Source organism: Barbus barbus (assembly GCF_936440315.1).
Source record: "Barbus barbus genome assembly, chromosome: 9".
Taxonomy (NCBI): Eukaryota; Metazoa; Chordata; class Actinopteri; order Cypriniformes; family Cyprinidae; genus Barbus; species Barbus barbus.
Genome location: NC_136737.1, coordinates 14,384,805 through 14,412,464, shown reverse-complemented (window position 1 = coordinate 14,412,464; position 27,660 = coordinate 14,384,805). Strand labels below are relative to the sequence as shown.

The following is a 27,660-nucleotide window of genomic DNA, read 5'->3' as shown; positions in this document are numbered from 1 at the left end:
CACCGCCAATTTACCAGGCAGCCACGCACGTGCTAATTAAAACAGGTGCGTTTTTCCAGCCCACTGCGGTTTGCGCGCGTGTGCCCATGTTGTGTACTGCACACTACATATAAAAAATTAAGTATGCGGGGACATTAGGTGTGCATTTCAAATGTTAGTATAAGTTTCCGTATGGAACAATGTTTTGCATTATAAATTACGCAAAACAGATTTTAAATATTTATATATGGGCACATGTTAATGTTTTACTTTTTTGCACAGAGTAAAATGCAAAAAAAATGTGAATTATTAGCATGCAAAAATAGATATCCATGTACACACGTGTACGCATACAAACGTTAATTTTAACTATTTTTGTATGGAAATCAAAATGTGCAAACACTTCATAATGTAAAAAATGTACATATAGCACACACTCACACAGTGGTGGAAAGAGTACTGAAAATATATACTCAAGTAAAAGTACCATTACCTTCCAAAAAATGTAGTTTGAGTAGAGTAAAAGTACTTGTCCAAAAAAACTACTTGAGTAAGAGTAAAAGAGTAGCCTATTTAAAAGTACTCATGAGTATTGAGTAGTGAGTACTGAGCTGTGGATTATACCCCCTCATAATAACTGCTCTACACATGTGTGACCCTGGAGCACAAAACCATGTCGCTGAGGTATATTTGTAGCAATAGCCAAAAATACATTGTATGGGTCAAAATTTTAGATTCTACTTTTATGCCAAAAATCATTAGGATATTAAGTAAAGATCATGTTCCATGAAGATATTTTGTAAATTTCCTAACGTAAATATCAAAACTTCATTTTTGATTAGTAATATGCATTGCTAAGAACTTCATTTGAACAACTTTAAAGGAGATTTTCTCAATATTTAGATTTTTTTGCACCCTCAGATTCCAGATTTTCAAATAGTTGTATCTCGGACAAATATTGTCCTATCATAACAAACCATACATCAATGGAAAGCGTATTTACTCAGCTTTGTATAGATGTATAGATCTCAGTTTTGAAAAATTGACACTTATGGTTTTGTGGTCCTGGGTCACCTTTAAAAAACGTTGTACATTCTGGAATTCACATTATCTTGTTTGTCATAAAGAATGAAGAATATCTATAATCCAGCAGTTTTGATTGATTTTGACTGCCAACTCTTTAAAACACATCAAAACAGCACGGAAACAGTATTCAGTTGAAGAAAAGATGAAAGTTATTCTCATTTAAATCATAAAGTTTGAAAAATAGTAAAAATAGTATCCCCATTTAAATCATAAAGTTTGAAAAATAGATTTAAAATCATGTGTAAGGCCACTGAGAGCATGCTGTTGTTGCACATAAAATATTAATGTTTAGAATAGTGCCAATACAAACACGATTAGAAACTCATAGTTCAGCATCACACACCATGATATGGGTTCAAATGAGAGCCCATTTTTCTCCAAAATGGTGCCAGTTTTAGCGTTTTGCAATAAAGAAACAAGAAAAACTAAACTTGATAATTTGTTACAATTTTAACAAATGCACATTGTTCTAGAAGGATGGCATCATGCACATTACATGTACATTACTCGAATTATGTCGATAAAACAATTAGTAAGGAAAAATGCATTAAAGTATTTCTGGGGAAACATTTTCAAAAGAAAACAAACGCACGTCTCTTGCTGAGCCGCGGCGGTCTCGGTGAATCAGCAGCATCCACAACTGAATGCAACAAAAAGTGTTGCCCTTGAAAATTGTTTATGCGCGAGCAGGGACGTGTCTACGTGGTGACCAGGGGTGGCACCGGCCCCCCTGAAATTTGGCTGGCCACCCCAGGTGCCCCCCCTACCAGATGTCTTGCGATAAGCTTGTTTTTAGTTTCTAACTGCATCTGGCGTATCTTGGCATGTGTAGGCAGCTGCCTAGGGCCGCTTTCTTCTCTTCTTTATTAATTTTAGGCATTTTAGCGTGATCTAAATGACAAATGTCGAGAGCGCATAATGTTACGCGATCATGAAATGCGCGAGCACGAATCTCTCCACTCGCAAGCGGATTTCCTTCACTCGCACAAAACTGGACGTGTGCTTTTAAATCTACAGTCGTGGCCAAAAGTTTTGAGAATTACATAAATATTAGTTTTCACAAAGTTTGCTGCTAAACTGCTTTTAGATCTTTGTTTCAGTTGTTTCTGTGATGAACTGAAATATAATTACAAGCACTTCATACGTTTCAAAGGCTTTTATCGACAATTACATGACATTTATGCAAAGAGTCAGTATTTGCAGTGTTGGCCCTTCTTTTTCAGGACCTCTGCAATTCGACTGGGCATGCTCTCAATCAACTTCTGGGCCAAATCCTGACTGATAGCAACCCATTCTTTCATAATCACTTCTTGGAGTTTGTCAGAATTAGTGGGTTTTTGTTTGTCCACCCGCCTCTTGAGGATTGACCACAAGTTCTCAATGGGATTAAGATCTGGGGAGTTTCCAGGCCATGGACCCAAAATTTCAACGTTTTGGTCCCCGAGCCACTTAGTTATCACTTTTGCCTTATGGCACGGTGCTCCATCGTGCTGGAAAATGCATTGTTCTTCACCAAACTGTTGTTGGATTATTGGAAGAAGTTGCTGTTGGAGGGTGTTTTGGTACCATTCTTTATTCATGGCTGTGTTTTTGGGCAGAATTGTGAGTGAGCCCACTCCCTTGGATGAGAAGCAACCCCACACATGAATGGTCTCAGGATGCTTTACTGTTGGCATGACACAGGACTGATGGTAGCGATCACCTTTTCTTCTCCGGACAAGCCTTTTTCCAGATGCCCCAAACAATCGGAAAGAGGCTTCATCGGAGAATATGACTTTGCCCCAGTCCTCAGCAGACCATTCACCATACTATCTGCAGAAGATCAATCTGTCCCTGATGTTTTTTTTGGAGAGAAGTGGCTTCTTTATCTTCCAAAAGTCTTCGCCTCACTGTGCGTGCAGATGCGCTCACACCTGCCTGCTGCCATTCCTGAGCAAGCTCTGCACTGGTGGCACTCCGATCCCGCAGCTGAATCCTCTTTAGGAGACGATCCTGGCGCTTGCTGGACTTTCTTGGACGCCCTGAAGCCTTCTTAACAAGAACTGAACCTCTTTCCTTGAAGTTCTTGATGATCCTATAAATTGTTGATTTAGGTGCAATCTTAGTAGCCACAATATCCTTGCCTGTGAAGCCATTTTTATGCAACGCAATGATGGCTGCACGCGTTTCTTTGCAGGTCACCATGGTTAACAATGGAAGAACAATGATTTCAAGCATAACCCTCCTTTTAACATGTCAAGTCTGCCATTCTAACCCAATCAGCCTGACATAATGATCTCCAGCCTTGTGCTAGTCAACATTCTCACCTGAGTTAACAAGACGATTACTGAAATGATCTCAGCAGGTCCTTTAATGACAGCAATGAAATGCAGTGGACAGGTTTTTTTGGGATTAAGTTAATTTTCATGGCAAAGGAGGACTATGCAATTCATCTGATCACTCTTCATAAAATTCTGGAGTATATGCAAATTGCTATTATAAAAACTTAAGCAGCAACTTTTCCAATATTTATGTAATTCTCAAAACTTTTGGCCAAGACTGTACGTTGTTCTTTTATGAATTGGCTCGGGTCTCACTCAGATATTGTGTGTATGCTCAAACGTTATCCTCGCATCACTGAAGACCAGAAAAGCTTTTTTTTCTAATTCAAGTGAAGAGTAGGCTTTTCTCACTAAATGGAAGCAAGCTGAATATAGTTAGCCTTCTCTAGTTATTAATTTTATTAATACTTATTTTAGTTAAGTGCTTAAATTGTAAATATGCATTTAAATTATTTTATGTCGTACATTTGTATTTTGTGGTTTTTGTATATAGTTATAGAAGCAAATCAACCAGGTTCCAGAAATAATCACTAAGGCTGCTTCTGAAATAAGTGGGGGTGCTCTCTTAATGCACATTTTCACATATTTTGTCCCTTCTATTGCTATCAATATGCTGCTACTTCGAGAGCGAATCCCGCATAAATATGCAGATGTCATTCCCAAAACTTTGCAACGTGTGTGTGGCCAAAAAACAAAGTTCTACATTTTAAATGGATTGCTTAGAAAGCTGCAAAGAGTGCTCATGACCAATAAAGCTGTCACTCTTTGTTCATCGCGATCTCACAAAATTCTGTGAGGACCAATGAATCTCACACTGTGCAATTAATAGCCTATATAAGATTGGCCTATTAACATCGTGTATCCAACCCCTCCCCCCGGCCACCCTCTTTTAAGGCAGTGCCCCAGACTGGCCCCCCCATTTAAAATGCTCTAGACACGCCCCTGTGCGCGAGTGCACATGCTAAATGAAGGTGGATTTAATAAAATAGATACATTTTTTTTTTTTAAGTTTATTAATGAGCTGCAGTTTTATTACATCACGCGCTGACACAGATGCAGTATTAACGCCACAGGTCATCAATAAGGTGCAGATTGGTCCTCAATTCGAGTACAATATTGCAAATCGTTTTACAGTGTTTCCAACAAACTTTTTCACAGCGCGCATCACACGCTCAAATTCATGAAGTCAACAAGTAAAAACTTATCCAAGTGACTGCAGCTGAACGCGCGTGAGAGAGACGAAGCAGCGCAAATCGCGCGGCTCTTAAGTGAGTGGGAATTTACTGAACGTGGCACTTGCGGGAGTTAACACTGTACGCAATACCCGCGACCTCACACCAAATTTCAGGTCGTGTAGATAGGCAAGCATATATACAAATCATTTAGTAAGCAGAAATCCAGAATTTACCTTAACATATTAGAGGAAGATGTGACTGCATTGATGCTTGAGTAATGCACTTCCAGCAGCCATGATAGACAGCAGTTGGCGGTTAAAGTTTTCTATGCACAATTTGATTTGACGAAAGTCACGAGACACTATCTCCCTATCCAATCATATTAATGGATAAAAATAAAATTAGCATGTAATGACCACAAACGGAGGAAAATAGCGGAGTAAAAGTACCGATACATCACTTAAAATGTACTCAAGTAAAAGTCCACAATTTTTAAACTACTCAAGTGCAATTACTGATAAAAACTACTTAATTACTGTAACATGAGTATTTGTAATTCGTTACTTCACACCACTGCACTCACATGCACACATAAATTAAATAGGCAATATATTTTTTGCATTGTGTATGTATATGAACATTAAAGCGCACAAAACCATAACTTGAAAATTTGTCTTTAAATGAACACCGAATTCTTAACACTTAAACATTTGGTGCATCAAAATTGTGTACCTATCAATCAAAATCTGTGATCATCTGCCACCTATTGGCCATAACTGCAAAGGACACTTTAAATCAACTAGATGTACTACAAATCCTTTTATTTGGCAGTTTAACGTTGAAACACACAAGATACAAAATTAACTGAAGACAAGCAGCAATTTGGGAGCCATCAAAAGAGTCTGTCAGAAGAAAAGCCAGAGAACGAACACATTCTGCAACTGTTGCATTATTCTTGATTTGCATACTAGTATTAGTACACACTGCCCTCATTAGGCCTCAGGAGGAACTACCTAAAAAAGAGAAACACGTGACTTGGAATACAGAGCTCAGACGAATGAAAAACAGCAAAAGGGTGGTGGGTGAGCAAGGAGATCTGTACCGTCTCCAAATCTTTGATCACCACGACATTCTTCTCTACTTCCAAATCACTCTCAGTGTCATTGTGTGACCTGTATTCCTCACTGTCCGTTTCAACTGCGCTGGGCTGCAGGAGAAAAGCACCCCGAAATTTGGCACAAGTGATGCATACCAACAGGATTTTGGAAGGTAAAGCAAACCTCATAGTCCGGATCAACTGCGTGGTCTTCCTCAGCCAGATCTTGATTGAGCGCCTCCACCCAGGACGGCTGCTCTACCTCCTCTTCCTCATCCAGATCATCCTGTTTTCTCTTGCTGCCTTTGCCACAAGGCTTGGTAGGGGAACAACGCACCTCTAGAGCAGAAACAAACACCTGCTACATTTTTTTTTTTTTTTTTTTATACATCTCAAAACGTATTTACCTGAAAAAAAAGGTATAATCATACCAGGGGACACACCGCAGCCAATGCTGGTGCAGACCGAGTAACCCAGAGCGCTCTGGATGTGCCGGGGAAGAATGGCCAACAGCAGCCGTGTGACCCTGTGGAGACGCTTCCGGACTGTTCTGCACTGCCTTTCTTTTGGGGAGCCACTTTTTTCCTCCCGAGCCGGAGAGATGGCCTTCACTGGTGCAGAGAACCCAAATAGCCACCACACGCCACAGAGAGCCCGCATCTGTAGAAAAGGTGTAGGAGATCAAACAGAAAATATCTATTGAAGATACAGTATCCACCTTTTTTTCTTAAAGGGATAATTCACCCAAAAAAGAAAACTCATTTACTCACCCTCAGGTCATTTCAAAACACAAACTAAAAAATATATTTTTCATTACTGGAAAAAATGTAATTTAGTTTAACGTGATAAAATAAATTGAAATACAAATTAAAACTACATAAAACCTACTAAAAGTGACAAAAAAAAAAAACTTTAAAATTAAAAACAGATTTAAAGTGTTAAAAATATTACAGTATCTTAATGAAATAAAAATAACACCGATTGCAAACTGGTACGTTACAATATAATTTAAAATGTATCGACACCGGTTGGTGGCACAACACCGCTTTCTTCGGAGTTGCAAAATAAGGAGGATTAAGTTACACAAATTTACCAAGACAAAAACTCTTTCAGAGGATTAACTTGCACGGATTAATTGTTCACTTTAAGACTGACAATGTGCACTAACGATTAACCAACCCAAACAAGTACTCAGACCCGGGGTTACTCACAGTGAACCTGACTGGCCAAAACTGTGAAATTCGACAGAAGATGGCTGACACGACTCCACCTCTCTTCACCACAGCTTTCTTCTGTTGAGAACAAAAGTTTTGTCGTTATAAACGCTCATTTTGTCCTGAACGTCTAGTAGAAACCAAATAAACACTGCTTTATCTCGGTCAAATAAACTTGCCTCTTGGCCCTCGACGGCTTCAGACTCAACGGAGTAGTTGCTCTGGCCAGTCATCTCGATGCGCTCTGAACTAATCTCCCGATTCACCGCCAATTTACCAGGCAGCCACGCACGTGCTAATTAAAACAGGTGCGTTTTTCCAGCCCACTGCGGTTTGCGCGCGTGTGCCCATGCTTTGTACTGCGTACTGCACACTACATACTTAAAAAAAATTAAGTATGCGGGGAAAATACACAAATATTCTTATGCGCGTGTTCGATAAACCATACAAAGCAACAGTTACTAGAACTTGTTACATAAAAACAAATTCATGTTTAAAACTTGGTAAAAACAAACATGAAAAATTCAACAATATATATATATACATATACATACATATAAGTAGGCTATAGGCCTATTTCTAATAATTTAATATAAGGTAGCCTACATTTTCCGTTTCGTTTAAATTAATTAAAGTGTATAACTTATCTTAAATAATTACCTCAAAATAAATAAATTAGCTCAAAATGATTGCACGTCAAGCTAAATATTCCTAAAATATAACTTATGCATTCATACAAATTTTAACATAAAAGTAAAACCTTGTGCTATAAGCTACCATTACTTTATTTGAGTACAAATACGTATAGTAATTATTTAACTAGTATATTTATGACAGTACCATGCTATCAGTAAAAATGTAAATGTGAAATCGACTTAAAATGAATACATCAACATAGGATATTTCTTCAAACAGTTTTCATAATCTTTATGCCATTTTGTTTGGTTTTGTTTTCCGGTTTATTCTATTAACAGTAATTGCAGTAATTATGGTTACCAAACTACAATTTCTTGAGGGTGCAGTCTCTGTCATCAGAGGAGCCCCGTCAGGCGGGAGAGAGCCACATTTGGGCATGTTTCCGCTCACGGCTCCCTTGTCACATTTACGCACGTCTAAAACAAACAGAGAGGGGGCAGATTTGAAGGGTCTGGAGGACTATAAATCTCTGAGGCTGCTCTGTCAGTCACAACGTTCCACAAACAGGTAATAAACATCACTTTTTCTATATTTTATATGGTAAGACAGAGCAAAGAATGGCAGCATTGCACAAGAATATGACGGTTACGCGCACCATCAGTGCTGGAATCTGCACGGGGACGAGCGCCGAAAGCCAGCCAGAAAGCGCGGGATTCCCGTTCCCGCGCAGACACAGTTCCGCGGGAATACTCGCGCTCAAATGGGCCACCGCGAGAAGTAGTTCGTTCGGAAGTTCGCTTGGGTCAGAAAACCGCGGGAGTAAAGGCAGCATACTCAGTATCGTCGTGACACCAGACAGCATCCCACAGTTCACCATTCCTAAACTCGCCCTGGAGGATAGCTATAGATCCAGAGTGAATGAGAAAGAACGACAAGGTGAAGAAGATGAGGACTGGGGGAGCATTGATGACATTAGTGGATCCTATCATCCTAGGCTTTCTCTTTCATCATCAGTTTCATCGTCATCATCATCCTCAGGGTTCAATGTATCTCCTGTACCTGGAAGAAAAGTCATCTCAGACGTCAAACGGGCTCAAACTCAGAGCAACTGTCTGGTGGAAGCTGAACATTGCTCTGACCCTGCCAGCCGAGCGGCTCTTTCTTTACCGCACCTTCCCAAAGTCACCACCCCATACGGCTTTGTAACTTTGAGCAAAAGCCCACAAATGGCCAACGAAGAGGCGCTCTTCTTCCAGGGCCATAGACGTTGGGGTCATGATGAAGAGATAAACCTGTCTAGACACCCTAAGCTGGAACTGAAAATAAGCATCACTGTCAGAACATCACCCATCCAGACACATGCCAGCACCCCTCCACATCAGTCTCCCGTTCCTCATCGTTTCTTTAGAAGCCACAGCATTACTGGAATTAAGATCCAGAAGCAACTGGCTCAGAGCAATGAGTCAAGCAAGCAAAGCCTTTGGGGAATTCTTCGCAAAGCCGACAGAAAGTCTTTCGATTTCAATTCAAACCTCAAATGAACAAACCCAGAGCAGTGCTGCTCATAAACATGACTATCAAGTGCCTTCTATTGTAAATGCACTCGTTTTTGAAGCTGTCTGTTTTGTGAGAATTTATTTATTTTATGCATAACATCTATAACGACTAATCTGAACATTTGGACGTGTGAAATGAATGCATGACCCTATGAAGAAAATAATTTTTTTGAACATACAAATTATTTCAAAAGCCTCAGTCTTCTGATCTACAGTGACTCCAAAAACCCTGCTAATTAAAATGTAGAAATGTCATTAGATAAAATGTAAATTAAACTGACTTTTTTTAAAGAAATATAGCACAAACACACATTTTAAACAAAACATTTTATTGAAATATGTTTCTTTGGTTTTAAATTTTACTACAAAAAATGATAAAATCCGCTTGCCATCCTTACTATGAATGCGGTGTACTAGTGAGAATCCATTGGGTTTAAGTGGGTTCCTAAGACAGTTTGAAGTTCGTCAGTATTGACTGACTACATTACAAGGCTGCTTACGTAAATCTGTGGTAAAAATCTGCAAAAGGAACCCCCAGCACTCAGGACCACAGCATGTGAAGAGTCTCTTTAGTGAGAGCAGCATATGAGCTTAATGATGGTCCACTTCAGGGTCTCTTCAATGCTTGCTTTGTTATTGTATCCTCCTCACCCTCGCACTCTTTCCTTGTTTCTTTTTCATTTTGATGAGGGCATCTTCCCTGCACCCATGTCTTAAATTAGAACTGGGCAATTCATCTTTTGATCTGCACTTCATGAACACAATGGACTTGTAAGAAATGCACTCATTTTGCGCATTAGAACATTTTGGAAAATGCGTAAAACAACACAAAAATTCTGGATGAATACATGTTTTCAAGTTTCAGTACATAGCACTGAACCCAAAATTAAGAGTTGAGTGTATTGTAATTTATATTTTCTATGCATTCATAGTATAGAATGATTACTATTATGGAGGAATATGCCCATTTTGTGGGAGCCAAAAATGTCAGAAAAAAAAAATATTGCACTCTGGAAGAAACTAAAGAAAATTTCACCTTTTTAATTTACAAATTACTGTTTGCACCTTTGGTTTAATCCTTCCGTCAGCTGTTTGTTGTCTTATTGCAGCTAGTATTTCATAACCGTGTTCACCGTTTAAGGAAATTTATGAAATCTGTTTAGTCATAGGTCTTCTATGGGTGTTTTCAAGCACTCTGCAGATTGAACTATACATAATGACGACAAAAGACCCAAACAATAAGCCCTCTCTGACTCACTCTCACCCTCCAGCCAAAAGAGCTACACCCAGAGCCATCTGAAGACACTACAGATTGTTCACAGAGCTCAGTTTGAATGGAGGCTTTGTAAATTCAGTCTGACAACACTTTTTGTATATTTTTGCTGAATAATCTAGGTCCACCTACAGATGAATTTAATACAATGTTTTTGCTATGTTGTATTTCGAAATGTAAAAGTATCACATCTTCACAATCCCAATATTTAATGACAATAGCATTAATACTAAAGGTCAGTATACTTCAAGGCCATATTATGATTGCAATTAGTGCACAGCATAAGCCCTTATGCAGTGCAAATGGTGTAATTACAGAATCTACCAACTGGGGGTAACAAGGGCCAACCTGTACAAAATATTAAATTACATATGACCCAACCACACTTCACACATTATTATTATTCACCATTCAAAAGTAAAATAAATAATGGACTAATAGGCTCATTTAAATTGATATACCTCTTGGTTCCACCTTCTGTGTTGATTTTTGGTTCCTCCTAAGGTTTTATTCTTAGACGTGGGGAGGGTTTTGTTCCTGCTAGTGTCACTCTGTAAAGCTCAAATGGGGAATTGTGCATTGTTAAAAGTCATGTGTAAATGGTGCAGTCAAATTAAACTGAATCATCTGAAACTCAGTTTAAGGGAAAGTCCGCTAGTTCACTTTGGTCCGGACCAAATACAATGTTGATTTGTTTTTTTTGTTTTGTTTTTTTTTGGTGCTGTTCGCTTTCACACTGCCCTTTTTCCAAGTGAACCAGAAACTGTAAACAAAACCCCACATGAAACCAAGACAGGTGTGAATGCACCCTTGGTCAACAGAATCAACTCTTAATTGAGCCCATTTGAGCCAAGGTCTCAAGTCGAGGTTGCTCATTGTGTATAAAGAAGCAACAGCATCCTCTAGTGACTTGATAATAACAATGCTTTTTTTTTTACATATCTATTCTTATCTCTGGTATCTTGCAAAGTGTTTATTTCCGTCCAAGCACTTTTCAAATCAGTTTTGCAAGGAGTTATTTTGACTGGTGTACTTTAAGTTGCTTAATTTTATGTTCTGTAGAAAATATAAACATATAATATCAAAATTATAAAATATTCCCCAAATTATAGATACGCAGTAAGGACTCTTCACCTTGGTGAGCTGGGTCCTACCTCCTTAGTGAGCACAATTTTCTTAGTACATGAGCACAATGTACATATGCATGTCATCCAATGACAGTAAGAACTAGTTCCTTCTTTCATAGTTTCCTTATTTGAAAGTAAAGTGAACAGATGTGCACAAAATGCACTCTGCTTTTCCGCTACCAACCTCAGATGCTAGATATGCTGTGGCGATGTCTCAGACAGCCACAGAGAGAAAGTAAATGAGGTAACTGCATGTGTGCTAATGAACTAGAAGAAAACTACAGGAACTGACAGTTGGAGTTGGGTGAAACATATTCACGAACGCTCACGCTGTCACATGCTAATCTACAATGCATCAAGCAACAGACTACGCTCTCCTGGGAGCATCAGGAGGGACATTGCCACCTGCACTGCCCATCAAACAGCGCAGGTAAGAGATGCTAGTGTTATGACTTGACACACATGTGAGCTGTGTTACAGGAAACCTCATACCACGAAAGTTACTCAACACTCAGTATAGTGAAATATCACATAAGTGAAGCAGGTCTGGCCTAGTAACTTCATAATGTTCTAATGTTTCTGGATTTTTGTAAATACGAATATGCACGTTTAGGAGCAGGTCTTCTTCAAGCTCCATCCAGGATCTAGAGCTGAAAGTGGGAGATCTACACTTGCCTGGACCACAGACCCCTGTGTCTCCATTTATTGAAGTGTTTACTCCTGCTTACTGTAATGCAGTCCACTGTCCAATACATCATCGCTATGGTAAGCACTGACAACGTTTACAAGTTTATTTTAATACAAAAAGGTTCCGAGGCAAGTGATAAGGATCTAAATAAAATGAGAACTGGTTACTGTAACTTCACATGCGTAGCCTTCCTCATTTCTGTTTATGTGCTTTTACACTTTATTTCTTGAATACAAAAGTATTATTGAAGGATATAACACCTGAAACCAATACAGTTAGTCACTAGACAGACAATTATCCCACATGTAGTCTGTGTTTCACGGTAATGTGGGAACTGAGACAGTTTCCACTGAATTTCATTTCATGGTTCCATAATGCATGACATGAAACAACATCTGAGCATGTATGTGTGCATGCATTATGTGTATTTGTTGTGTCTTCCATTGCTAAATGTATTACCTATATCTTGTCACTCAGAAAATCACCAGGTGAGATTCTTCTCAGACGAAACTCCTCCTCCAGTACCCAAAAAGAGTCTAATGAGAACCCTGTCCCTCCCAGAGGAGACTCTGAACCCACCTTACCACGATCATAAAAGAACCTGCAACTATGAAAATCCCCTATATATGATAACACCATTCCACGAAACACTTACACTACAAGAGGAAGAGGTACAAGAGGAGAAATATCAGAGTCTGTCCTTGCACAAGGTGACCTTTGATACACCAGATGAGCAACTTCAAAGTGTCTTCAGGAGCTTCCAGAGCCATGAGCAAGTTTCCATGGGCATCCAAGAGTGTTACCTTCAGTTTCTCAAGAACACGTTGCAGAACATTGAATCGAGCGTCTTTCTAAATGAACTGGAAATGGAGATGGCAAAGACTTCTCAGCCTAATGATTTTATATTGTGTGAGCAGCAGTGGGCTACGAGGGATGGTTTCTACTTGGTGCATTGTCTAAAGATTCCTGGGAGACTGTTTTCAGCGAAGGTAAGAACATCAACAGTATAATATCATAAGAGACCATCGATCTAAATTAGATGCACAAGGAATCTAGTTAGTAACTGTAGCAATCTGAATTTGTTTCTGTATATGTGGCAATAATGCACAAGGGTTTTCAATCCAAAGCTGTAAGTAGGCCATCAATGCTTCCCAGGCAGAGCCCCTGAACCACAAACAGAATGCACACCCTTATAAGGCAGCCCTAGCTTGCAGTAGAAAACCCTCAAAAAAAAACACACTTCCTTCATCATGCCAGGTGTTGAGCAACAGCATCAACAGTTTGACATGTGCTACCAAGAGCATGTTTTTAGTCACAGTGCAACAGTTTTCTGGTAAAGGACTTGGAGAACTTAAAGAATCCTATATGTTGCATGTTACTTATGTGTGAAAACTCAAAATTACTCCTAAATATTTTGTCAGGTTCACAGAGGGGATTCAGTATCAGACTGCACCATGTCCATGCAACATCCTAACATTGAGCAAGGGTTGGTCCATTTTCCACAGTGCACAGCTACAGATCAAACTTCACAGCATGCTCAGACAACTCCAGAGCCTTTACATGGGGACACATGCCAACAGCAAACAGTTGCTGATCTTCTTGAGAAAGGTGTTAGTGTGATTGTGGTAAGAGACTTTACATTGGAAACACTGGAGGACTTTGTTGAGGAAGGACACTCTTTGCACTCCACCCTTCCTGAGGTTTATGAGAGGAGGCTTTGTCTTCTTGCCCTCCAGTTGGTGCTAGGACTACAGCAACTGGGACATTTTAAAGTCATTCACAGGGAATTGAAACCACAGAATGTGACATTAGTGTGGCCTAGTATCATCCGCAAAGAGGCTGACTTTAATGATTACCCTAGTGAGATGAAAAGGGGAAGCATGAATACAGATTATTTTACAGGTATATCCATGATCACAGTGTCCAAAGAGCACACAGACGATGAAAGGACGAAAAGTGAGATTTGTCAAACCTTATGGGAGAAGTGGGGCACACCTCGTTTGGTCCTGAAGAGTCATTTTGAGGATGAGGTTTTGCAAGAACCAATATCCCAAGAGTTCCAGTTCGGGACTTTGCTGAGGTACTGCCTACATCTCACCGACAGTTGCTCATCTGTGTGGAAGGTGCCCCAAGACACTCCATACACTCCAGGCTTGCTATGGCTGGTCACCCAGCTGACATCTGAGAAACCTGGGCTACTATTAGCTGATGTGGTGGGTGTCCTCCAGGCCCTGCTTTGGGGTCCTCGACAGGGACTCTTTCAGCAGAATCCAATGGAGAACTCTGTGCTTTCTAATTGGCTACTAATTAAGCGTTCTCTTTTGGTTCTCAAGCTTGCCGGAAAAGGACTCTTTCAGTATCAGACTGGCTTGGACTGGGAAGACTATCTCTGTCTGCAATATCTGTCCCTTACTAACCCAGAGACTATGCGTAGCATAACTGAACGTTTGGTCCTTCATGATTTCATTACAACTGCTTAACAGATAATGTAAATAGTAATGACAGCAATTATGAGTTGGTAAGCCTCAGATTTAACTGATCTGTATTTCGTAATGTCACTGATATGATCTACAGTTTTACAATCCTAAGAACAGATCACCTTGTCCCATATTTGTAATTCATATTCATGAGCTGCTGTATACTTCAGAAGCCCTGCACAACACGCAGAAAAATCTAGACATCGTGGCCACAAATTAAGAATTTGTCCCTTATTTTAATTAAATCGGGTTCAAGTTTGATTATTTTGTTACCTCGTTTTTTTGGTAAATCGTTGCTATGTTGTACCAATTTGTTTTAATTTAGGTAGATCTTTGCCACAATTTAAAGGAACAAGCAGCCATTCAAAAGTAACTGTACAGACACAAAATGACAAAAAATTCCTTTGTATATCAGAGCTCCTCAACTCTAGTGCTGAAGTGCCTCTTAGTGCCAGTGTCTTGAGTTTAACCACTTTTAATTTCAAAGTTTGTGAAAACAAAACTGTTTAACCTTTAAACTGCAAGTCCCACTTTTTGAGCATAGAAATAAAAATGACTTTTCCAGCTATTGTTATAAAACCTGAATACTTCAGAGCACAGATTTAAGATTGGTATCTTTTTAAAGGTGAAACATCACAGACTATTGTAGAAGTTAAAAAAATAGATTTATAAAAAACTAGAAATTTAATGAAAAAGTAAAACAAAAATATATATATTTTTATTTTTATATAAAATAGCGATTTTACAAAACACGTTTAACACCAAATCTTCAAGAAAATCAATGGCAATCATCTGAACAAGTTGTGCCAAATTTTAGGTTCTCAAAAAATTTACTTGCAAGTACAATTTTGTGGATGCGGTACCAAACGTTTCCACTAGATGACTCTTGAAATCCATTGAGTGCTCTGAACCATATATTTCCATAATTTTCAAAATATTTATGAAGTAGTCATATTCAGAAATAGTTTGGGCGGTAACTTTAATATTTGATTTTAATTCAATCTGTAAAACACATAAAAACATGCATATAGTATGAATGTGTTTGGCACCATATCACAAATGGAGAATCTATCGACATTTATCTATTGCTCTGTCATTTCTTTGAAAAAACAGTCACCAAATATGAAAACTAGAGTCCAAAACCTTTCAAATGATATATAGTTTATCAAGATTACTTTAAGTTTAGACCAAGATATTATAGTTAGAAATGTGTAATCGCAAACATCTCGCAGGTGTGACTAAACTACATATTGCAAAATCAGCTTGTTGGAGTTTGACCTTGTGGCGTTTACTTAATACCTGGAAAAAGTAGCATTGCGAAACATTCAACAGGGCTAAAAGTGCAACAATAAAGTCTTCCAGTAACCCAGTAAGACGTGGTCTAATAATTTACATTGTGCTCATGGAACTGAATAGAGGTAGCAAAACGAAGGTAGTGGTGTAAGGTGAGCATTTTTATTCTGCACACTGTCAAACATGCAGACAGATCCTATTGAAGTCATAACTAAAAACTCCAATTCATGCACACATTAAGAAAACTTGAAGACACTGGTTTAAAAAAAACAAACATCAGCAATGAAAACAATGATTCTACAAACGTTGCTGCTTGAGCGTTCTTATCCATAAATATGCACTAAAAAGGATTAGTGTGGGAATGGGTGAAGGGGAAATCAGCAAAGAATCCAATTACATTGGAAGTTAAGCCCAGTGGTAATAGCTTAAACTAATGGTCACTGTGGAAATTTGGTTTACACTAGTGCAAATACAACTGAAAAAAAAAAAAAAAAAAAAAAAACTAATCAAATTTGACATTCATACTATGTTTCTTTTAATGGTGACCATGTTGAGTGAGATACAGCATAGTAATTAGAAGCAATATGTGATTGATAAGCTTTATTCTTCACTATCGGAGTCTCTTTCGATGCTGTAAGCCATGAAGAAAGCGTCGGGGCGGGTTGGGACGAGGGGATGACCCGGTCTCACAATCTCAAAGCCCATGAAACTGAACGTCCGCAGCAGCGATGCTGGAGACAGAAGTGCAAAAGGAAGTTAAAGAGAATTCATAAGAAAAAAATAAAAAAAGGCAAGAATACAGGAAGAGAAAAGCCTTACCTCTGTCATCTCGACTCTTATGGAAGCAGATGAAAACGTGATCAACCTGTAACTTCTCCTCTGCAAACTCCAGCAAGAGTGAAAAACTGTTGCCAAAAAAAAAAAAAAAAAAGGGGAACAATCAGTTTAAGCTACATATAACTTTCTGTAGAGAGAAAAGAAAATTTAAAAGATAAAGGGTTCAATTGACAAACCTATCTTTGCTCCCTTCTGGGAGGACACCAGTGGGGATTTCGATGTAAAGGTCTGACCCCTTCAGTGCTCCCCTCCAGACTAAGTGCTTGCTCACAGAGCAGCGCCGCTCAAAGAGCAAAAAACGTACACGGCTGTTCAACTGAGGGGCTTCCTCAAGAACCAGTAACTGAGCATCCTTCAAAAACAAAATACAGTTATGCATATATGCAGTCAAGGACAATTACTACAGCAACAAACTGTAGCATTTAAATCATTAACATGAGAAATTAGGCAAGGTGAAATGTCCAACGTCAGTTTCCACAGGTGATGATATTAATATGCAGATATGACGACCCTTGTACAGTGGGATATCTAACAGCATACATCATGCACACATTGTCTTTATGAGGAACACAGTTAAAAGACACTTATAGCTCGTTTCCACCGGGCGGTACGGGTCAGTAGATTACAGTACGTTACAATTCGGGACCAAACACCCTGATCCAGCTTGCGTTTCCACCACCAACACCAACAATGCCCTTACTTGATAGGTGTGGCGTATGCTGGAAAGTAGTGATCGATGATAAAGTGCGACAATACGCACAACTCTGCCTTAAATGTCAGTTTTAATGAACAATACACACCATTATAAAATGCATATGTACAAAGTATAAGAGGCTTATATAAGAGAAAAAGACAAAAGCAAACAATTCCGTTTCTTTCCTGGTTAAATAGCCTAAAAGTTAAATAAAAAACAAAACGTACGCTACAAAATCAGTGCTGTACTACGGTAAAGTTCAAAATAAATATAAAGTTAAATATAACTTTGTGACCAGCCAAAACAATATGACCAGGAACAAATAATAGATTCATGAGACCACGAAGGCCTGTTAAATATACCCAAAACTAATTGTAGCTCACGTTTAGTCATCACAGAGACATCGGAGTCCGTGGCAAATGTTGGAAGGACTAGACGAGCCAAGGCTGCTCGAGGATGAGAACAGAGCACCTGGTGATCGCATGGAGCTCTGAAATGGGCAAATTTTCAAATAGGCGCTCTTTATAAATAAACCGCAGATTTGAGTTTTAAACAACTACATTCTGGCCTGAAAAACTCTTAAAGCTACATTTCATGACACATTAACAGTAATAGTGGCGTAATTGAGAATTACACAGGTTTTTGGGCAACAACGTTTCACAAGTCCACAAGAACAGACAATGCATATTGAAAAATGTCTGTTGTCTGGGTGAAAATATAAAGTACACTTTGTGTTTGCGCACTCTGATGTAAATAAGCCCAACATTCATGGACAGCAGAGTGGAACGAGTGAAGAAGCTTTATCCCCTTGTATCATGCAAAAGTGACGATTCTAGTCAACCAATCAACGTTCTGCGGTGAGTTTAGCTCCACCCTTTTGGTACCATTTGCTGTGCTAGGTACCCCAACGGAAAGGGTACCAAAAAAGTGGTACTGTACGGTTCGCTATTTTGGTAACATTCACAACTTCTGACAATGGAAACTGACATAATTGCGTACCGAACCGTACCACTCAGTGGAAATGAGCCATTAGTAAAACTCAGACCAAAAAAAAAAAAAAATTAAAAAAAATAACTCATTTATTCACACAAATACATTTTCATGTGATGTGAAATGTGAACCAAACCCTTTGTACTCACAGAATAGAATAGCTTAGCTGAAAGACTGTGATCCCGTTGATCATTCCCTCGCCCACCTGGGATCTTCAGGGGTGGGAGAGGGACATCAGGAACACCACAGAGGCCCCGGACACGGGTTACTGCAGCGATGGGAACTGGAACCATAAAACACGATACACTTCTTAATACTCAGACAGCATTACATCAATATACAATGTATAAATACGTAATAAACAAAAGCTAAATATAAGCTTTAAACTAATAATTATATATAAAAAGGTATATTTGTATGTCCTTTGCATTAAAAATAAACCGGTCTATGCAAGACCATGACGGTTTGAATTATAAATGGTGCATCTGCAGACCATACTTGTAAAGAAAAGAAAAAAAACGCAACAGAGTATGCAAATCTTTAACCCGAACAAAAAATGAATGTGTCTGTGCAAACCTCGTTTCACTTCAGCAAAGCAACGTGAGGAAAGCAACAAGAACTTTCTTTTGTGCTACTGAAAACAGCCTAATCCCTGAAGTCAGACAACCTTGACTATTCACAAGAGACACAGTGAGCCTGTTACAGAGGCTGGGATCACATGGGAGGGGATGAACGGTAGTTACACAACAGCCTGTAGCAGGTGAATGAACGCCGACATCATTCAAACCCAATGAGTACAAGGGGTTACTGCAAGACCAGAACACCTCTGATGAAAGCGTAGGCGAAGTAAAAGGAAGCTAAAACCTCCTCCCATATTTTTAAACCTGGATTTGTGCCGCATCATTGCATGAAACACAAATGAATAACCTGGTGGGCAACTTCCTACCAAAAAGGAGACTAGAGGTAATTGGTGTTGCAAACAACACACATACAAGTTTAGACATGACTACATCTTAAAAAAAAAAATATTCACGTGTACTAACCGACATTTCCCCTTTATACCTGCTATTCTTTGAGGAGAATGCATCAAGATAAACAGAACCAAAATAGATTTCTCTTAGATTACAATGAGAACGTTCGGATTTAATTCTACAATACAGATACAAATCAACTGTTGAAGAAGTCAACTCTAGCTTAAAACAATAAAATCATCATGGTACTCTATACAGTACAGCAATGACGCATAATAGACAAACAAACAAGGGGGGGGATGGGCGAGGCGACGCTTAGCCATTAGCACATTATAATTCGCCTCAAACCGGTTTTAACAGCCATTTTGTGGGCAATTACTCATTTATATGACGTTTGGGTATTCTTACGCGACGTATTATTCATAAGAGTGACAAAAGAGCAATACACCCAACCGTTTTCGCTTTATCCAGTTAGCATTTTAACGTTAGCCACCTCGCGAACACCTAACGTTACCCGTCAATCACTTATTGAGCTGTGCGACACCTGAATAAACCCGCGAAGCCTTTGCAAATCTATAAAGTAATATAAAACGAACAACATGTTATGATGCTACATAATGATGTTTAAATCTCATAAGCCAAACCGAGACTACATAAACTCCTAAATACATTAAACCAGCCGTTGGCAATAATGACAGAATTATGACATGATTTGGAAGTTTCTAGAACGCTAAGCGAATTTGACAAAAGCGGTTACCTGGCAACAGGCCTGTCAATCATTCTAATCCGGGAATGATTGACAACACGATTCCACCTGAACAGACAGCGGCTTACTCGCGTGATATTTAACAGAAATCATTTAAAATACCTCTACAGAAGGAATTTTGACAGATGGGTCGATTTAAATCTCAATCTAATATACATTACGTTGTATTTCGTCATACAATTTAAAGCTCGCTAGGCTGTACAGCTAAAACAAGGCCGCGCGCGAGCTATCTACATAAAAGTCCCACATTACCTTTCATTCTCTGGTTTATTACGGGTCATTTCGTTCACTGGCATGTTGGATATATTACTCTCTTTTTCTCTGACAAAACAGTGGCTATTCAGGATCGTCTGGAGGTTGGATTTAACCATCCGGCCAACGTCAAGGCCCTACTCTTCTCTGTCCGAGCGCCGACTGAAAGTGTTAATGTCTGTAGGCCCGCAGTTATTATAGTCTGAAACACGAGTGGGCGTGGCTTCTGCGGTGCGTCATGCGCTTTAGCAAACAAACTAAAAGTGGAAATAAACGAATTAAAATTGAGTGTGATGATTCTATTGATTCGTGCTCCTTGTGTCGTTTTTTATTTTCTCTCTCCCTTCCCTCATTGTTATTTTTGTTGTAACTTGTGAGTATAATAATTATTATTTATGTTGATTATTTATATTATTTATGGTGAATGTGCCTTATGTTGTTGGATGTTCCCTGTCTCATGTACAATTTGCAAAAAAAACTAAACAAAAAAAAAAGATTGTAGTCACACAATGTTATGATAAGCCGTAACGTTTGGTTTATGAATGCATATTTGCCATTCATAGGATAGATTATAATTTATATCTGAAAAATCTGTTCATATTTGTAAGTCGATTTGGATAAAATCGTCTGCTAAATGACTAAATGTAAATAATTAATTATACATCTCATTGTTACAGTACTCAACATGATAAGCAGTCCAATCTAAGATTCATTATAATTAATGTATTTATATTATTAACTTAAAAATAACTGGAAAACATCTAAAAATGGCTACTTTGTATGTACATGGACATAAATATTACCAACATTCAAGATTGCAAATCGGCCATGTAAAATCATAAGTGCTTGTATTTTTAATAATAAAGTCTCAGCTGTTCCTGTCCATCAGGGCTCTGAAGAACTTGAGACTCCTCCTTACACACGGTTTTTGCCTGACCACTCTAGCTTTGCCTGGTAAGAACTGCTCGTTTAATACTAACTACCAGTAATGCAGTTTGTTTATACTCAGAATTATATGCATTACATTAATCAGCCCTATTACTCATTTGCCAGCTCTTGTACTGTTTGCAGCTGTAAAAGACTGTAGATGTTTTCTGTTATATTTTTAGGAATTTTTGACACAAGCTTAAATAGTTTTAAGTTAGCATTTTAATGTTATAGCCACCTCGAGAACATCACTTGTTGAGCTGTGCGACACCTGAGACAGACTTGTGTGAATCTATAAAATAAAATCATATAATAAATAACATAAGCGTACATAATTAAGTTTAAATGCACTTTAATATATAAATTTAAGTGTAAGATATTTACAAGTAAGTTGTTTTAATCTCCAGTTCCACAGAAACTTCCAGAAAGGATCATCAGAACAAGTATGTATCACTGACCTGTGATCTACATTTATAAAACTTAAATATTTTGAAATAATTCACTGTATATCTGTCATTACATTGAATTTCTAACTGTATCACACTTCATTTCTGAGTTACTCAACTATCTCCATTCAACAGTGACGTATCGGCGCATATTTCCCGTGGAATCCTTGAGTAAGGTGGAAAATCCATGGAAGGCCATCACTCTCAACCGCTGTATATTAGTGGCCATGGTCGTTGTGATGGTCAGCTCAACGGTTGAGATAGTACAAGGTGAATTCTTGAATATGAGTTATGTAGTAAATATTTGTCAGTTATTATTGCAAAATGAATATATGCACAAGGTGATTGGCCGTAGAGTTTGGATAACCTCCAAAACTAAAGGTGGTACCTTTTTAAAAGGTCATTATTGTCAAATGTTTCTAAAATGTTTACATTCAGAGGCAACAGCCATTTTAGGAATAGTTTGTGGCTTGGTCTTAGTAGTCCTCTTCACTATACTCCTAACGTTTCACAGATTTAGGAGCTAGTTTTACTGCTAAAACGCATTGTGAAATACTCTCAGAGCAAACATTTAGGATTATTTGTAAGATTTTCTCCTAAATCTGCGAGTTATGAGCTACTTTCAGCCTTAAGATGTTTTGTGAATACTGGCCCAGAAGTTTTGGGTCATCTAATACATTTATTTAGCAAGTACACATTAAATTGATCAAAACTGCCACAACTGTGTAACAGAGACAATAGAGCCATACTTTGAAGCAACAGAAGAAGAACCTGGATCAGAGCTTCAGGCTGGTGAAGCAGAGGTAAGGCTCATTTCAATCTGCTTGAACAGCTTTTAGCTAGTTCATCGTTTCTGAATTGCCTGTCTTTGCTGTAGTCTGATTCATGGTGGGACACCTTTGCATTTTGGAACTGGGGATCTGAGGATAAACTGGAGGAGTTTAAAAAGAAAAGAGCTGCAAGGCCTAAGCAGGATGGAGAGAAGGTTGGACCACGGAAGATCCGTAACAAAGAAATGGCTAAAGGATTTCTCAAGGAGAGGGAGTTTTCCTAAAACAGTTAAGATGAAATAAATATTATATATAAGTATACACTACCAGTCAAAAAATGACAGTAAAATCAGTAATATTCTGAAATATATTTTAAAATGTATTTATTCCTTCCTTTATTAACTTTATTCCTGTGATCGCAGCTGAATTTTCAGTCTTCAGTATCACATGATCCTTCAGAAATCATTCTAATATGCTAATTTGCTGCTTAAGAAACTTTTCTTCTTATTTCCCATGTTGAAAACATTTGAGCTGTTCAGTATTTTTGTGGAAACTGTGATATACTACCATTTAAAAGTAACAGGATTTAAAATAAATTATTAAATTATTCAGCAAGGAAACATTAAATCAATCAAAATTGATAAAGGAATTTATAATGTTACTAAAGATTCTTGTCAAATAAATACTGTTCATTGACCTTGATATTGGTCAAAGAATCCTGAATAAAATGTATCACTGTTTCTACAAAAATATTAAGCAGCCAAAACTCTTTTCTGCATTTTTAATAATGAGAACCAAAGGATCACAAGACTTCAAAAACTTTTGAAAAATCTTAATTATTCCAAACTTTTGACTGTTAGTGTATATATATATACTTACTTGTATACAAATTTTCATCTGTAATGTTTCATATAAACCTAAAACCACTTGTAACATTTTGAGAGAATTTTGCAGGAATCATAAGTGAATAGACAGAGAAAACGTGCTTTTTGAATATTTGCTTTATTCTAACACAGCCAAATATTTTAATGCGCTCAGCACTGTTGCAAATCTGTTAACAGGACAACTATTTCATACAGCTAAAGTGGTCTAAAATTTTGTTTATATCATTGCATATGCAAAATATTCCCCTAATTACCTAATTTACACTTCAAATGACAGTTTGTTGTATGTTTGCATATGTATCAGGTCAGTTTGAGAAAACCTAGAGCTTTGTGTATTTACAAGCAAAAATAAATGCAGATGTATGAGGTTTTATTCATATGTTGCTATATACGCATCCATAAGCGCATTTCAAAGAGCAAAAGGAGGGGGTCAGCGACATTCACACTTGGTCGCTACCACATTGGTCTTGAAGGAGATTTTGGTGCTCTCGCTCTCCAGCTCGATCACACTCAGATCATCAAACTCCACCGGTACGCAGCAGAGAGAGCGATTGATGGGCTCGCCGCTCTGAATATGGCTGTTCAGGAGGATGGCGTGGTTGTTGCTGCCGGTCAGGGGAAATCCACACGCTCCTTCACAGTTGTTGATGTTGACTTTAGAGGGCTCAAGTAAGAACTTCCTGAAAGACACGGACAAGCTCTGAAGCCGACACGGACTGGGAACTGATGGGCCATCTTCATCCGCTCTGGCTGCTCTCTGAGCTCTTTCCACCTCCCAGGTACTGAGTACCATCTGCAGGGCCTTCAGAAGCAAAACAGACCGGTACTGGGCCTCTTTGTGGTCCTTGGTGACTATAAATGAATCATAGTTTAAATGAATAGTATTTTTGATGCATGCAATTCAATGGGAACATATAAAACTGGGTTTTATTTAAAAATACTGGTGCTTAAAAATCTTTTGAAAGGTAGTGTATATGAAAATATATTTAATGCTCACCTGCTTCTTCGTCCTCTCCTTCTGGAGAAAGGCCACTTAGTTTACTCAGTTTCTGAAGCCTGTCAATCACCTTTTGCACCGCCTCCTGCTGTTTCACCTGAGCCATGGCTTCATCCAGTCTTATTCTGAGCACAGACAACAGAGGAGAATCTAGTGTCACCTCCACTCTGTGAGTCTGCAGGCCTTGCTGCCTCTCAGGGAAGACAAATACAGTCGGCGTGGAGGAATTCACCAGTCCTGATAGCAGGGACTCTGTGGATGACTCTCCAAGGCTGAGAGGTGGAAGGGAATGCAGCACATCCAAAGAGACACTGTTTGCACCTTGCTGAGAAGTTGGTCCCTCTTTCTGAGGAAGGACATCACTCAAGAACTTCTGCAGCTCGCAGAGGAAAAGATAAGTTCTGGATGGGAGTTTCTGATTTCTGAAGAAAAAAAAAAAACACTGGCAATGTTCTGAATGGAATATTATCTTAGTGAATACTGTGTAGTATATGTATCAGCATCATGGGATATAGAGCTCCATACAATTTGCTGATGCATGTAGTAGGTAATAGAGTTGTATTGCAGTATGTTATCCCATTTTCATTTTTACTGTAAGAAGCCACAATTTTAAATGGGTCATGGCTTAACAGCTTGGTTATTATCGAATCACATAATGCAGGATTAAATGGAGAAGTTTAAACCTTTAGCAAGTGAATCATTTACCCTTGATATTGTAAGTGCGGTGTCCTTTGCTCATCACGGTCAGAGAGGAAAACTAAGATTGGCCTCATCGACACATTGCTGCCATCTTCCTTTCTCATCAACACTTCCTGAAGCTCAGACACACTGGGTTTCGGCTCTGAAATGTAACAGAATGAGTTCAAATTTACACTGTGAAAGGCCTCTTAAGAGAAGTCTGTTTTTGAAGGGAAAAAGGTCTCACTGTTTTCATCTTTCCATGTCTCAATTGTTACACTTAGTCTAAGGTGAACATGGGCATGACTTTGTCCTGCTGTAAGGACCAGGAAACGTGTAGCCTCAGAAATGCAAACCGTCTGAAAAGCAAATAGCACAGGAATACTGAGGGCATACATTATTATAATGAATATTAATAAGGGAAGATAATGTTTACCCAGTTGAGGAAGAAAGACATGCAATGTTGCTACACCCCTGATTTGACATGCCAGCAATATGACATTTCACAATCCCGTTGCCCCATTTTCACCCCATCATTTCATGTTCTTTCTCTACCATCATGAAATCATCATTGAGGTTAACCTGTGTATTTGGATGGATGGAATGACTGTTGAAATTCACTCTCAAACCATCTCCTTTCATGGAATCGATACGGAACAGGAGCGTCACAGAGGCTTGGCTGGTTGGTTTAGCATGCCTTGGGAATGTGAGGGTTAAAGTCATCGCTCCTTCATTCTCAGCATCCCAAATATCTATAAAAAAATAAACAACTCAACTAATGGTGTTAGCTAGTCGAGAAGGATGAACATCCAACTTAAACCAGGGTTTAGTTGGAAATCAAATTACGAAGCCAAGAAAAATGGATTTACCTTTTGTGGCATGTACACCCTTGAGGCCACTTCGTTTTTGGTCCAAACTCTGTACTAGATGTGAAATGTGCAAACCCGAAGTTCCAGATGAACATATTCCGAACCTCTGGGAATCCATCCTCCCCAGTTCACTCTCCCTGTTCAGGGCTGACAGGAATTCATCCATGTCACGACTGTGAGCTAGTTGCTCTTCATCACATGGCACGTCTTCAGTGGAATGTGTTGAATGGGCAGATGGACCAATCGGCCGTTCACTGGCACTGCGGGGTACGCGTACCATATCTGCAACTTCCTGCTCATCTCCATTCCATCCTGTTTGTCAATCAGATAACCATTCAAGGGCAGAACACATTACCTAAAGCAGTGGTTCTCAACCCTGTCCTGGGTACCCCTCATCACTGCACATTTTGGATGTCTTTCTCATTGGTCACACCCAATTCAAATCTTGCAGATGAGTTAACACCTTCCCAGCAGAGTTTAGCTCTAGACCTAATTAAACACACCTGAACCAGCTAATCAAGGTCTTCAACTAATAACTTCCAGTCAAGTGTGTTGGATCTAAACTCTGCAGGAAAGTGGCCGTCCAGAACCAGGATTAACGTACTTTAACCCCTGCTTTAACGTGTTCCCAAAAGTTATCAAATGGTTCCTACACCCCTGCAACCACTTCAGGGTACTATTTTATAAAAATATAATCAAGAAAACAAACTTGCACACTGCAAGTTAAAAGCTATTGCTTTAGCATGTTAGTTGGTCTGTGAGATCTAAAAGCGCAATAAGTTCAACTAAAGGGATAGTTCACCTAAAATGGAAAATTCTGTCATTAATTACTCACCCTTATGTTGTTCCAAACCCGTAAGACAAATTGAAGATATTTTGATGAAATCGTTTTCTGACCCTTCATAGATAGCAACGTAACTACCACATTCAATGCCCAGAAAGGTAGTAAATACATTGTTAAAATTGTCTGTGACACATCAGTGGTTCAACCTTAATTTTATGAAGCTACAGCAAAAATAACGACTTTATTCAACAATTTCTTCTCTTTTGTGTCAGATTTTAACGCACATTTACGACAGAACCAGGACACGTGCATGTGCATTCACTGTTCCTGCGTCAGCAGCATCACATGCATGCATCATGGTACTATCGTGAACGCATGTCGAAGTCTGACACGGAAGAGAAGATTTATTGAATGAAGTCATTATTTTTTCTGTGGCTTCATAAAATTACAATTGAACCACCGATGTCACATGGACTATTTTAATGATGTCCTTGCCTTTTTGAGCCTTGAACTTGAACTGTCAGTTACATTGCTGTCCATGGTGGGTCAGAAAGCTCTCAGATTTCATCTAAACTATCTTAATTTGTGTTCAGAAGATCTTACAAAGGTCTTACAGGTTTGGAACGATATGAGGGTGAATAATTAATGACATTTTTAATTTTGGTGTGAATATCCTTTTAGTGCATCAAGACAGATTCGGGACAAATGGAAGAGACTGACCTGATAGTTGGGTGACCTTCGGGCTGTTATCCTGCTCTTCGTGTCGTACGCTGGCACCATATAACCCAGTCGCCACAGTCAGCAACAGCACTAGTAAGAATCTTGCGTGGGACAGCATCTTCTCTGATTCACATGCAGAGAAACCCAGCACTTG

The 27,660-nt window shown here is 38.8% G+C and overlaps 5 protein-coding genes across 7 annotated transcripts; 2 read left to right on the top strand and 3 right to left on the bottom strand.

The window, feature by feature from the left end:
- Window positions 1-4,393: 4,393 nt before the first annotated feature.
- On the bottom strand, window positions 4,394-7,845 carry org (oogenesis-related gene). Of its 3 annotated transcripts, none has more exons than XM_079424929.1 (6): window positions 7,051-7,845; window positions 6,869-6,949; window positions 6,089-6,317; window positions 5,842-5,996; window positions 5,664-5,768; window positions 4,394-5,574 (listed from the first exon to the last, which is right to left on the bottom strand). In XM_079424929.1, exons 1-6 carry the CDS (start codon window positions 7,102-7,104, stop codon window positions 5,554-5,556), a joined length of 645 nt encoding a protein of 214 aa, XP_079281055.1. In that variant the 5' UTR covers window positions 7,105-7,845; the 3' UTR covers window positions 4,394-5,553. The 3 variants fall into 3 exon arrangements, with proteins under 3 accessions (XP_079281055.1, XP_079281056.1, XP_079281054.1); XM_079424930.1 differs by having other exon boundaries at window positions 5,367-5,574; window positions 6,869-6,946; window positions 7,051-7,241; XM_079424928.1 differs by having other exon boundaries at window positions 5,369-5,768; window positions 7,051-7,254.
- Window positions 7,846-11,650: 3,805 nt separating this feature from the next.
- LOC306875458 (inactive tyrosine-protein kinase PRAG1) lies at window positions 11,651-15,998 on the top strand. The gene is made up of 4 exons (XM_079426037.1): window positions 11,651-11,893; window positions 12,077-12,228; window positions 12,629-13,140; window positions 13,573-15,998. Exons 1-4 carry the CDS (start codon window positions 11,814-11,816, stop codon window positions 14,629-14,631), a joined length of 1,803 nt encoding a protein of 600 aa, XP_079282163.1. The 5' UTR covers window positions 11,651-11,813; the 3' UTR covers window positions 14,632-15,998.
- A 66-nt stretch (window positions 15,999-16,064) lies between these two features.
- On the bottom strand, window positions 16,065-20,586 carry oaz1a (ornithine decarboxylase antizyme 1a). The gene is given in 6 exon segments (XM_079426038.1): window positions 16,065-16,652; window positions 16,741-16,826; window positions 16,935-17,110; window positions 18,592-18,678; window positions 18,680-18,725; window positions 20,432-20,586. Coding segments are annotated over 6 exon segments (645 nt in total). The 5' UTR covers window positions 20,551-20,586; the 3' UTR covers window positions 16,065-16,521.
- Window positions 20,587-21,326: 740 nt separating this feature from the next.
- On the top strand, window positions 21,327-23,830 carry LOC306875457 (uncharacterized protein). The gene is made up of 5 exons (XM_079426036.1): window positions 21,327-21,385; window positions 21,766-21,801; window positions 21,940-22,074; window positions 22,537-22,607; window positions 22,682-23,830. Coding segments are annotated over exons 2-5 (384 nt in total). The 5' UTR covers window positions 21,327-21,385; window positions 21,766-21,800; the 3' UTR covers window positions 22,859-23,830.
- Window positions 23,350-27,660, bottom strand: amh (anti-Mullerian hormone). Its single transcript, XM_079426035.1, has 7 exons — window positions 27,507-27,660; window positions 26,003-26,314; window positions 25,716-25,885; window positions 25,381-25,492; window positions 25,161-25,296; window positions 24,456-24,877; window positions 23,350-24,310 (listed from the first exon to the last, which is right to left on the bottom strand). Exons 1-7 carry the CDS (start codon window positions 27,622-27,624, stop codon window positions 23,889-23,891), a joined length of 1,692 nt encoding a protein of 563 aa, XP_079282161.1. The 5' UTR covers window positions 27,625-27,660; the 3' UTR covers window positions 23,350-23,888.

What these genes read in the sequence shown, in the direction of transcription:
- org (XM_079424928.1), bottom strand. Translation starts at nt 7,104, where the DNA reads ATGACTGGCCAGAGCAACTACTCCGTTGAGTCTGAAGCCGTCGAGGGC. An exon ending in TTTGGCCAGTCAGGTTCACT is followed by an intron (nt 6,318 to 6,868) that starts GTGAGTAACCCC and finishes CCTTTTCTACAG; the next exon opens with ATGCGGGCTCTCTGTGGCGT. An exon ending in TGGCTGCGGTGTGTCCCCTG is followed by an intron (nt 5,997 to 6,088) that starts GTATGATTATAC and finishes TTTCTGCTCTAG; the next exon opens with AGGTGCGTTGTTCCCCTACC.
- LOC306875458 (XM_079426037.1), top strand. Translation starts at nt 11,814, where the DNA reads ATGCATCAAGCAACAGACTACGCTCTCCTGGGAGCATCAGGAGGGACA. An exon ending in CTGCCCATCAAACAGCGCAG is followed by an intron (nt 11,894 to 12,076) that starts GTAAGAGATGCT and finishes ATGCACGTTTAG; the next exon opens with GAGCAGGTCTTCTTCAAGCT. An exon ending in TCCAATACATCATCGCTATG is followed by an intron (nt 12,229 to 12,628) that starts GTAAGCACTGAC and finishes CTTGTCACTCAG; the next exon opens with AAAATCACCAGGTGAGATTC.
- LOC306875457 (XM_079426036.1), top strand. An exon ending in AACGGTTGAGATAGTACAAG is followed by an intron (nt 22,075 to 22,536) that starts GTGAATTCTTGA and finishes ACTGTGTAACAG; the next exon opens with AGACAATAGAGCCATACTTT. An exon ending in TTCAGGCTGGTGAAGCAGAG is followed by an intron (nt 22,608 to 22,681) that starts GTAAGGCTCATT and finishes TCTTTGCTGTAG; the next exon opens with TCTGATTCATGGTGGGACAC.
- amh (XM_079426035.1), bottom strand. Translation starts at nt 27,624, where the DNA reads ATGCTGTCCCACGCAAGATTCTTACTAGTGCTGTTGCTGACTGTGGCG. An exon ending in CCATCCATCCAAATACACAG is followed by an intron (nt 25,493 to 25,715) that starts GTTAACCTCAAT and finishes TTTGCTTTTCAG; the next exon opens with ACGGTTTGCATTTCTGAGGC. An exon ending in CCGCACTTACAATATCAAGG is followed by an intron (nt 24,878 to 25,160) that starts GTAAATGATTCA and finishes TTTTTTCTTCAG; the next exon opens with AAATCAGAAACTCCCATCCA.